The 12,347-nt window shown below is 38.9% G+C and overlaps 1 protein-coding gene across 1 annotated transcript in view; it reads left to right on the forward strand.

Moving 5' to 3' along the window:
- The window catches only part of LOC129407109 (complement C5-like), a 37,291-nt gene that overhangs the window by 16,260 nt on the left and 8,684 nt on the right, over positions 1–12,347 (forward strand). Inside the window, exons 11-14 of the mRNA XM_055147317.1 lie at positions 356–523; positions 2,479–2,682; positions 8,203–8,412; positions 8,507–8,656. Of these exons, the coding sequence (XP_055003292.1) occupies positions 356–523; positions 2,479–2,682; positions 8,203–8,412; positions 8,507–8,656 (732 nt within the window). The remainder of the gene's footprint in view (positions 1–355; positions 524–2,478; positions 2,683–8,202; positions 8,413–8,506; positions 8,657–12,347) is intronic.

A 12,347-nucleotide genomic window follows, 5' to 3' on the forward strand; every position in this document is an offset into this window, starting at 1 on the left:
CTGGTAGTGAAAGAGGGAATTTATTTAAGGTTTGCTGTATAAGAATCAATTGTGGAGATAGAGGGGAGGTGTAGGGGTTCCTGGAACATTCTTGGGGGGAGCAGACTTACCTATGGAGGGTGATATTGGGAAAATGTGTGCAGGAAACTATCACTGATAGTACTATAAATCATAGTTCATAAAAGATGGGAAAAATTTTAATAGAAAAATCATGACTGTATAAAGGATATGCGTGTTATTTTCTACCATAAAATATAGACTGATCTATTAAAAATCAATGCTAGCTATTGTACAATGTGCTATATTGTTACAGTTAATAGTATTATCTAGCTATTGAAATGGATTATTCCATTAGGTACAGGTGAATGCTCCTGGCCACGTTACAGGAGGGGTTGCAGTAATACTGGAAGGAATATTTGATAAATCCCTGAATCTGGGAACAATGCAAAGTACCACAAATTCTGATGGAGTAGCCTCATTTATCATTAACATTCCCTCTGATGCGGCAACACTGGATTTTCATGTGAGCAGAATTATGATGTGTTGTACTTCAAATGTATTTAAGCCTGTGGAGTAATTAGTGTGCTAGATAGAAGGGAACGTTTTATTTCATGTCTCATGAACTTCTCAGGAATATTTGACCCATCATCACAGGAGTACAATTTCACATAATGAACATTCCATGAAGGGCATGATCCTATTAGTTTTGTATCTAGGAGTTAACTTTTTACGTCTTTTTCTAAACATTGTACTATTTAAAGTGACAAATTTAAATTTATTATTTATTGCCTTCTGTACTGCACTTGCTTTTGAGCTTTGTTATTCATTTTTGTCCTTTTTGGAAACACCTACTGGTTCTTGGGGGTCTCCCTTAGTGACATTTGGGGGACCAGGATGAAACATAGACACACGTGTATTCTGTTATACTCTCAGTACAATTTTATTTGTTCCTTACTTTAAAACTTTTCTTCTTTCCTCTTTTCTTCTAGCCTTCACTTTTGATCAGTAATCCCTTGTTCACTGGATATTTTGGGGTGATTCTCAGGTTATGTTCGCCCTATCTTTTCTTCTTATATGAAACATTTTAGTTGAAATATTTCTGTGATTCAGTTTTCTCTTAAATCTAATATTAAAGTTATTCTATGCAGTCAAGACATTTCTATGGATTAATATTTTCCTATCTTTTCATTTTGGGGGGCCATACCTGGCAATTTACACCTGGCTCTGATCTCAGGGATCACTTCTTAGTGACTCAGGGGATCATATGTAGTGCCAGAAAAATAAGCCCTGGTCAGCCAGTGAAGGCAGCTACCTCACCCATTGTACGATCTCTCTGGCCCCACTTTTTCTCATATTTTTTCAAAAGTATAGGACTTATTTTCTTTATTTTTCAGTCACACTCATCTAAGTACCAAGAGTAAGGTACTCAGTACTTACTCTTGGATCTGTGGTCAGGGTGCATTCCTGGTGGGGCTCAGGGACCAAATGGGGTGCTGGGGAGTAAACCCAGGTTGGTCGCATACCAACCAAGCAACCCACATGCTGTACTAACATTCTGGCTCCCATAAGACTCAGTTTGTATAAAACTACACGCCTCCTTCCACCTCCAGTCTAGATCTCCTCCAGGGTGCCTTGTTTTAGCAAACGGTCTGCAACCATCCTACTTCTCTATCAACAAGTGCCAGAGAGTTGGAGTGTACTCTCTGTCACCGCTGATCTCAACTGACCCTGTCCTAGATCCCCTCCATAGACATTGCGTACTGCCCGCCCATGCTACCTCAAATTCAGTCATCTGAGGTAGTTTTCAGGTTCCAAATGTCCTGTTCTCTACTGTTGAGAGGTCTTTGAAACTCTACCTTCGACTCTCCCTGTTTTTCAGTCCTTAATGCCTTACTTTGGGGCCAATGGTGGATGTCTGTTTTTTCTTCCTTGTCAGTACCGGCCCTTTCAGTCCAGGGAGTTAACACTGGTGTCACGCAGACAAAGCTTATATTTTTTCACTGAGCCTTGACTCAAGCCTCAGGAGCATCAACATTGATGCAGATCTTAGAAATTTCAAGTGCCCTCAAATTTCTCAAAAATATATCCTCATCACTTTTGTGTCTGTCAATTAGTATACACACTGACAAAGTAGGAACAAGAAAATATTAGTTGCCAGAATGGATATATATATTTCTAATACTAAAAAATGGTTAAAATAGATGTTTCTTCTCTCTCAGAGTATTTTCCCCATTGTATTTCACTGTTTCCAAGTTACCTCCACAATAATATCTTCAGCAAATAGCATCCAATTCTTCAGCTTCAAGAAAAACATCAATGGGCCAAATATGTGTGGGTTAAAGGATGGGTATAGAGTGGCACTTATATTTGCAAGAATTCACCATGACCTTACTCTTAAACAGATTATCTTTACTTCCCTTCTTCCTGTATCTCCCCAAGAAGAGAGCACTTGACGTGTTTGTCTCTTATCTTCCTTAGGTCAGAACTGCTATCCCAGACCTTCCAGCCAAATACCAAGCCAGCAAGGACTATGAAGCGGTGGCTTACTCATCCCACAGTCACAGTTTCCTTTCACTCAGCTGGCCAGACAGTCACAAGACTTTGTTTGTGGGGAAAACTCTGAGCATAACCGTCACCCCTGAAAGTCCTTACGTTGACAGTATTACACACTACAACTACCTGGTAAGATTGATAATATCTAACATACCTAGAAACCTACTACGCAAAAAATATTTGAAAGAGTTCCTTACCTGAGACAAGGTTGTGCTCAATTGTTAGTGAATGAGTGTGTGCACTTTGAGATTCCTTTAACGTCTTCTAACTCTTGGAGTGATAGCCTATGGCATGGTGCAAGAGGTTAAAATTATTGTTTATTGATTGAGAGCTCATGGTTTTCCGTGCTATTAATAGTTTTTCATGCACATAATTCCAGTATCACATACATCACCAGTGTATGCATCCCCCTCCCCAAGAACCCCATCATCCCTCCTGTCACCCCTTCCCCTCCCCAACTGCATGGATCAGTTCTCCCATTATGCTGCTTTTGGACATTTGTTGCTACATTGCTATGTGTCTTTAAGTCCCACAGATGAGAGAGATCAGTCTGTCTCTGTCCCTTTCATTCTGACTGACTTCACTCAGCATGATACCTCTAGTCCCATTCATGTTACTATGAATGATGTTGACGAAGTTTTTGTTTGTTTGTTTCCTTTTGAAAATTATTTTTTATTATTATTATTACTATTTTTTAATTAATCAGTCACCGCGAGGGTACAGTTACAGAGTTTCATGCTTGTGTTACAGTCATACATTACTCGAGTACCCATCCCTCCACCGGTGACCATTCTCCTCCAAAGATGACCCCAGCGTCCCTCCCACCTCCCCATTCTGTCCCGCACACCCCAATCTGCCTTCTTCTTGTAGAGGTCAACCAGTACCTTGTATACTCTTGATATTAACTCCTTACCAATGGGGATTGGGTGAATATCCTTTCCCATTCTGTACATTGCCTTTGTATTCTGGTCACTGTAACTTTAGTGGTGCAGAAGATTTTTAGTTTAACACAGTTCCATTTGTTTATCTCTGATTCCACTTGGTTGGTCAGTGGCGTGTCATCTTTGCAGATACCGTTAGCTTCAGTATTGTGGAGGGTTTTGCTGAACTTGTCTTCCATGTATCTTATGGATTGTGGTCTGATGCTGAGGTCTTTAATCCATTTTGACCTGATTTTTGTGCATGGTGTTAGGTTCAGGTCTAAGCCCATTTATCTGCATGTGGTTGTCCAGTTATGCCAGCATCATTTGTTGAAGAGGCTTTCCTTGCTCCACTTTACATTTCTTGCTCCCTTATCAAAGATCAAATGATCATATATTTGGGGTTGCGTGTAGGGATATTCCACTCTGTTCCATTGATCTGCGGCTCTGCCTTTGTTCCAGTACCATGCTGTTTTAATTATTACTTCTTTGTAGTAGAGTTTGAGATTGGGGAGGGTGATGCCTCCCATCATCTTTTTCCCAGGATTGCTTTAGCTATTTGTGGGCATTTATTGTTCCATATGAATTTCAGGAGTGTTTGATCAATTTCTTTGAGGAATTTCACGGGTATCCTTATAGGGATCTCATTGAATCTGTATAGTGCTTTGGGGAGTATTGCCATTGTGACAATGTTAAGTCTTCCTATCCATGATCAGGGGATATGTTTTCATTTCCTCATGTCCTCTTTTATTTCGTTGAGTAGCGTTTTGTAATTTTCTTTGTAGATATTTTTCTTTGTAGAGATCCTTTACCTCCTTAGTTAAGCTGATTCTGAGGTACTTGATTTTCTGGAGCACAATTGTGAATGGGATTTATTTTTAATGCCACTTCACTCTCTTTTTCTATTTGTGTATAGGAAGGCTATGGAATTTTGGGTATTAATTTTATAGCCTGAGACTTTGCTGTACAAGTCTATTGTTTCTAGGTGTTTCTTAGTGGAGGTTTTAGGATTCTCTAGGTGTAGAATCATGTCATCTTCAAATAGTGAGAGCTTGATTTCTTCCTTTCCTATCTGATTACCCATAATGTCTTTTGCTTGTCTAATTGGTATTGCAAGTACTTCCAGTAATATATTGAACAAAAGTGGTGAGAGTGGGCATCCTTGTCTTGTCCTTGGTCTTAGAGGGAAGGCCCTTAGTGTTTCTCCATTGAGGATAATGCTTGCCATGGGTTTGTGGTAGATGTCTTCGACTATCTTGAAGAAAGTTCCATCAAACCCCATTTTGGTGAGAGTTTTCATCATAAATGGGTGTTGGATCATATGTTGACAACGTTTTAATGAGAGCGTTTGTTCAGTCTTCAGTGTAGTCATGGCCATTACAAGGGATTTAGTCTCTAGGACTGAATTACAATAAAAAAGAATTTAACCATATATTCAAGAAAGGATGTAGCATAGTTAGGCACTAATTGCTGTTGAAAATAAAATTAAGTTGAGTGTATTCATTGTATTTTTAAAATCAATTGATGTCCTAATTTTATTTGTGCATATAAAAACAATTCTCTTCACCTGGGTACAGAGTGATAGTATAGCGGGTAGAGTACTTGCCTTGCATGTGGCCAATACCTCACATGGTCCCACATCACCAGGAGTGATTTATGAGTACAGAGCCAGGACTATGCCCTGAGCACCACTGGGTATGGTCCCCAAAACAAACAAACAAAAAAAACCAAAATAATTCTTTTTTGTCTTATTAAATAATGAATGTTGGGTTCCTGAAAAAAAAATTTTTTAGTTGGACTCAGGGATGGCTCAGTGGTAGAGCATCTGCCCTGCAGACATTAGTTCTAAAGTTTCATCTTCAACACAGTCCCATATACTAGGGCAATCTTGGCACTATTGTTCGGGATCCTAGGGCCCACCACAATGTGAGTACTAACTGTGTGTGTGATATCAGTTGCAGCACTTCCAAATGAGTGAGAGCACTACAATTAAGTTGTGAAATCCTGGCAAGTATCACAACCAAATGTGGACAACCCTAGGTCATCAGCAACAACAATAGGAAGGGAAGGGGAAAAATTTGAAAAAAAAAAAAAACCCCACTTAACCCATTGAATTGAAAAATAGCAAGATCAACAGCATGATCTATTAAAAAATAGATCATCGTGATATGGATTTTTTTTCCTAGATAAATATCTGTTTAGAAAGCAACAACTAATGCAAACAGTTCCAAGCTCTCTTTCTTTCAGTGTCTAATAACGTATTATTTACTAAGCCATTTTTTAAAAACTAGGTAAGAACCTTATTGATTCTGAGAAAAGCAGATTTAGGCTAATGGACAGGTTTTTTGTTTCTTTGTTTGTTTGTTTTTTATCAGGGCTAGAGGTTTAGTCATACCTAATGGTTCTCAGGGCTTACTCCTGTCTCTGTGCTCAGGTATCACTCCTGGTGAAGTATGGGGGACCATAGGGGGTGCCAGGAATTGAACTTTTGTGGGCCTCACTTGTGGAAAAATGCTGCACTATCACTCAGCCTGAGCAAATGAATACCTTGTATCTATACGTGAAACTTAATTTGCAACTAATCAATGAGTTTAATAAAACCATAATAATTTGATCACAATAAGTGTTTATGTTCATATATGTACCAATTTCAGAATATATGCCAAATGAATATTTGTTGGATAACTTTGAGTTGTCCTAGCTCCTCCTGCAGGGAGCTTAAGGTCTATTGAGCTACTCCCACAACAGTGCCCTGAGGCACACCCAATTCCATCAGGCACTAATAACCCTATATTGCTTTTCTCGTTCCTGTATGTCATTTGCATGGTTTATTTGCCAATGTCCTTTTTGTATAGATACATGAAGACAGTTGTGCTATGCTTTGTAACATGGGAGTTAATTGACTTCAAAATAATATTTACTCCTGGGCATCCATATTTACTTGACTTAAGCCTCAGTTGCATTTAGCTCCTTGAGCTCCAAAAGCAGGGGCCCAGTGAAGGAACTGGATGGACTAAGGGCAAGCTGTAAGCTACCCTGGCATCAAAAGCTCCATAAGTATAATAAGTTAAGAGCATGGTCATGGACAAATTTAGTCATGACTTCAAAAGAAGTAACTGAATAAGGACCCTGCTGGGGTTAGCAAAGACTAACCTGGCCTGGAATATATAGTGAAATGTCCCTAGGAAGAGCCAACCTTTAAGCCTACTTACTTACTCTTACTATGTTCATACAAAATGACTAGAAATATTATAGGAAGTAGATTTATGAAGGATCTCCGACTCTGGGCACATCTTTCTGATTCCACCATTTTTCCTGCACTAACATATGCCTCAGAGACCTGGGCCCTATGCAAACAGGATGAGAAACCGATTTGGGTATCCCAAAGAGGAATCGAAAGAGCTATGCTAGGCGTATCACGTCTCACTCAAGTGAGGGAAAGAATCCAGAGTTCCGACATCTGTAGACGGTCAAGAATCAGGCATGCTGTCTCATTTGCCGAGACATCAAAAATCAAATGGGCCAAACATGTAATGCAATTCAAGGACGACCGCTGGACTAGAGTTGTTACCGACTGTATTCCATGGGACATCAAAAGACCGTGTGGCTGCGAGATGGTCAGACTTCTTCATCAAAACCCTGAATAAACAGTTTGAGGCACTTCCTGTCCCTGGAGCCAGCAGATATCATTGGGCTATACTAGCACGCGACAGAGTCAAATGGAGATGTTACTGGTGCCCACTCAAGCAAATCGAAGATCAACAAGAAGAGAAGTGATACAAGTGATACAAGATTTACTATGATTGTTTAAATGGATCGCTAGCTAGCTGAGGCAAGGATACAGTAATACACCCTGGGTGGAATTCCACTGTTGAGTGGATCTCCTACTAATCTGGAGTGTTGAACCCTCAGATGAGACTTTGTTCTTGAGTTAGTCTCCTGAAGGACTGGCTTTACATCTCTTTGCTGTTATGATAATGTTCAACCCCACCTTTGTGTATCGCCACCTTTCATGATTTCTATATAACTATGCTGTGAGGGGTAAGAGGGGACTAGACGTTGAAGACTAGAGGAGAACGGGGACTTTGGGACTTTGGGACTCAAAGGAGGACTAGATTATGATGATGGCTGGAAGTAGAGGACTATGAGTCTACAACATGATGAGAAAGAAGAGGTAAGAAAGAGAGGACTTTGAGTCTATGAAGAGACTAGGATGAGGGAACCATGGGGACTGGGACTCTGACCAAAACTATGACTGTGGGGGTTGGAGCAATAGCACAGTGGGTAGGGCATTTACCTTGCACACGGTCAACCTGGGTTCAATTCTCAGCATCCCTTATGGTCCTCTGAGCACCGCCAGGAGTGATTCCTGAGTGCAGAGCCAGGAGTAACCCCTGTGCATCGCCAGGTGTGACCCAAAAAAGCAAAAAAAAAAAAACCTATGACTGTGACTGTGCCTTAAGGGAGAGGGAGGAGAGAGAAATCAACTGACCACCGACCACTGGGGTTGGGGCCTGTTTCTTCATTCCCGTTCGTTCCTATCCATCCACATTTGTCTGTGCCTTGTGTTGGCCAGGAAACGTCTCTCATCCACTGACCGCTCAAGTCCCACGTGCACCCATGCACTTTTTTCTTTTGAAACTCACAAATATTAATTCTTTTCCTCTTCATCAACTTCTACCCAGCTTTTAGCCCCATTTGATGTTTATTGGCTGCTGTGTATTTTTAGGTTTCTTCTAAAGGAAAAGTTGTCCACTTTGGAACAGTGGAGAAACTCCCAGGCTCATCCTCCCAAGTTTTGAACCTTTCCCTGACTCAGCACATGGCTCCTACAGCCTGTCTCCTGGTCTATTACTTTGTCACAGGAGATCAGACGACAGAATTAGTGTCTGACTCAGTCTGCCTAAAGATTCAAGAAAAATGTGGCAATCAGCTTCAGGTAAGCCACAAAGACACCTGAATTCCTCTTCATTGTTCTAACACTAAGGCTGTTTAACCTGACACTAAAATTCTTACTTTTTCAAATATTTTAGATACGTGTGTCTCCAACTAAAGATGTATATTCACCAGGTGAACATCTTTCTCTGACTGTTGAAACTCAGTCAGAATCATGGGTAGCATTATCATTAGCGGATGTTGCTACATATAACTCTGAAGAAAGAAGCAAAAGTTTCGTGGAAAGAGTTAAGTAAAATAACTGCTGTGATTACTGACACTTGACTTGACTCAGGGCTAAGTGACCACCAATGTTCTGTCTGACACTGCGGGCTGCCGGTAGAAGGGAGATTAAGGAAACACATAGATGCTCATTGGTATACCTGTAATTTAGAGTTAATTAGATTTAAGTTAGATTGAAGGATAATTCAGTAAGATTTAAGGATAGGAATACAAATAGCATTTATGACATCATTACTATTCAAAGTATCTTTGTGAAGACTTACATCTCTAATAGTTTTGGTTTGCTTGATTTGGGGACCATACCTGGCAAGATTCTAGAGTGTCTCCCAGTTGTCCTTAAGTGACCACGTATTGCAGGGGTTTAAATACAGGTTATCGGCATACAAATTGCACACAAATGCAATATCCACAACAAAACCTTGAGAAGAATATCAATAATAAGGATAATTAACATGGGGCTGGGTGATAGCTCAAAGGGCTCAAGTGCAAGTTTGATATGCACAAGATCTGGCTTTGATTTTCTGCTACTGCATAGTTCCTGAGCACTGCCAGGAGCAATCCCCAAGCACTGACTTGGAACAGCCTTGATCATCGGTTGGCTGGGTCTACATTTCAAAAATTTAAAAAAAATTTTACACTAGTACAGTTCTTATGTCATTGATGAAGAAAACTGAATTAGGAATATTTGGTGACTTATGGTCTGAGTTAAATGAGTTGAATCCCTATAAAGCTAGAGTTAAGAAAACTTTTTTGGTCAAGTTACCCCATATATTTATCCATATATATTACATATATCCAATAGGTCTATTCTCTAATTTATTTTTTGTATTATATTATCACTTTGTGTCTATCCCGGTAAAATGCCAAATATCCATTTACTCATGGAATAAGCTAAAATATAATTACATGCACTTCAGAAACAAACCAATCACAACCAATTTCATACTGTCTTCCTATCAATAATTGATGAAAACATCTTGTTTACTAACACATTTGCTGGAAAGAGCAATAATCTTACTGACTCAGATTATTCCTTTTAAATCAATTAATTTCCTCAAGTTTAAGAGACTTGGTTACATTGGTGTTAGCTTTCATGATTTTGACGTACAAAGTTGTGCCATTACCTCCTCCAGAATGTCTAAGACCCTTTATCACTATTCCTAGATCACTTCCAGTCCACCTCATCCTTTTTTCCTTTGCCCTCACAGTTTTGTAATCTTAGCCTATTCTCATTTGATGTCTTTATTACCTTGCTTTGTTTCTTTATATACAAGAAGACTAAGGTCATCTAATATTTGTTCTTCCTCTGATTATTTTACATAACATGATACCCTCAGTTTCATCCAAGTTGCAGCAATCTGCAGGATTCTATCCTGTTCTACAGAACATTACAGTATCCAACTGTGTATTGATATCACAACTTCTTTATACATTTATGAGATATGAAATTTGATTTGTTTCCATATTCTTGCTGCTATACTAAGTGCCAAATGTAGAGGTGCATACATTTAATAATTTTTTTATTAGTGAAACACCGTGAAGAACAGTTACAGACTTACAAACTTTCATGCTTGTGTTTCGGTCATACAATGCACAGTACCCATTCATCCACCAGTGCCAATACTCCATCACCAGTGATCCCAGTATCCCTCCCAAACCCCCACCCCCGCCTTTGTGTCAGGGCATTCTGTTTTATTCTCTCTCTCCTTTTGGGTGTTGTGGTTTGCAATAGAGGTCTTGAGTGGCCATCATATTCGATCTATAGTCTACTTTCAGCACACATCTCCCATCCTGAGCAGGTCCTCCAAACACCCTTTACTTGGTGTTCCCTTCTCTATCTGAGCTGCCTTTTCCTCCAGCATGTGAGGCTGGCTTCCAAACCATGCAACAAGCCTCCTAGTACTTATTATCTCTACTAATCTTGGGTGTTAGTCTCCCATTCTGTTACTTTATATTCCACAGATAAGTGCAATATTTCTATGTCTGTCCCTCTCTTTCTGACTCATTTCACTTAGTATGATACTTTTCATGTTGATCCACTTATGAAGGTGCATACATTTTTTAAAACTTAATGTTCCTCTGCTAAGTAAATGATACTTGGATGGATCACCCAGGATGGGAGATGTGTGCTGAAAGTCTTAGACTATAGATTGAACAGGATGATAATGGGCTGTTAAAGTCTCCCACTGTATGTTGCCACCTATATATTACCTCAGGGTTACCAACGTTTGCTTTATAAACTTTGCTTTTCAAACTAAACTTCACTTGGTATATTGCTGTTGATAATAGTTTAGTAATCCCTTAATCAGTATGTAATATCCATCCTTATCTTGTAATAATTTCTCTATCTTGAATGTTATTTGATCTGATATATGTATGACTGTCCTTGATTTTTTTAGCTTACTTTCATCTTGTAAGATCATTGTCCAACCATTAACTCTGATTCTGTTTATTGTGAGAGTTCCAGTGTGACTCTTTTAATCGGAAATTTGATTTTTTTTCCTGATTCAACTAACAAGTCTATGCTTTTTAATGGGAGAGTTCAACACTTAGATATTTAGAGAAATTATTGATATGAAGGAAGTATTTTGTGACAATTCCATATGAAGAATTTTGTTGTTTATACCATTGACCTTTGCTTTTTATGATGCTATTCAGTATTCCTAGCAAAGATGATTTAGATTGACAAATGACCTCGGCCATGGTTTGTCTGAGAATATTTTTTATCACTTCTTTAAATATGAATTATAATCTTTCAGGTTTGGGATTCTTAGCTAGAGAGTCTTCTCATTGAATACTTTGAATACATCATTACATTTTCTTCTTGCATATAGAATTTTAGTTACAAAATCTTGTGTGAATCATGTTTCTTCCCAGGTATATGAGGCCTTGTTTCTTTTGCCATTTTAATAAGTCTATTTATAGAGCATCTTCTAAGTTCATGTATAAAATTAGATTCCTTGCTCATTCCAAGGAATGTAGATAACTACAAACTGGTTTTCTTATGGAATGAGTATACTCGGTCCATGGGACAATGATGAAAGAGCAGCAGAAACAGGGCGATGGTGGGGAGACTAGATAGCTACACACAAAATAGCTACATCTGGGACTTGCCATTTCCTCTCTCCTGCCTCTCCTGGCACAGGCCGTTCAGTAATAGTTATCAGCACTATTCAGGAATTCTCTTGATCAAAATGACTCTCTAAGGATTTTTCTCAAATTTTTTTCTCTCTTGGGAGGTTAAAAAAAATACAAACTTTGTGTAAAAAGCGAGCCATTTCCAGAGGGAAAAAAGAAGGTGGACAGGGATTGGGTAGCAGTCATAATTTGCATTTTCTAATTTTTCTGTTGTTCAGCCACTTTGGAAATGCTTGGGGGATACTCCTGGTGGACTCAGGGGTCACAGTTAGTGGTGCTGGGGCCCCAAAATGCTGGAGCTGGAAACCAGTCCTCTCACAGAGGAATTATTCTGGTAGTAAAGGCACTGGAGTTGTGGTGATTTTTTAGCATCTTTTCATACTTTCATATCAAGTATTTTATATATTTGAGGTATTATATGGAGTAAATTTCAGTAGGAATAATTTATAAATTGATGTGGAACACTCTATGCCGGAAAAACTGTATTATGAAAAACTCTGTAAATCACAGTATTTTAGTAAAACATTTTTTTAAGTTTTTTTTTTTTTTTTTATTGAG

This window comes from Sorex araneus, chromosome 1, assembly GCF_027595985.1.
Source record: "Sorex araneus isolate mSorAra2 chromosome 1, mSorAra2.pri, whole genome shotgun sequence".
NCBI classification, from domain to species: domain Eukaryota; kingdom Metazoa; phylum Chordata; class Mammalia; order Eulipotyphla; family Soricidae; genus Sorex; species Sorex araneus.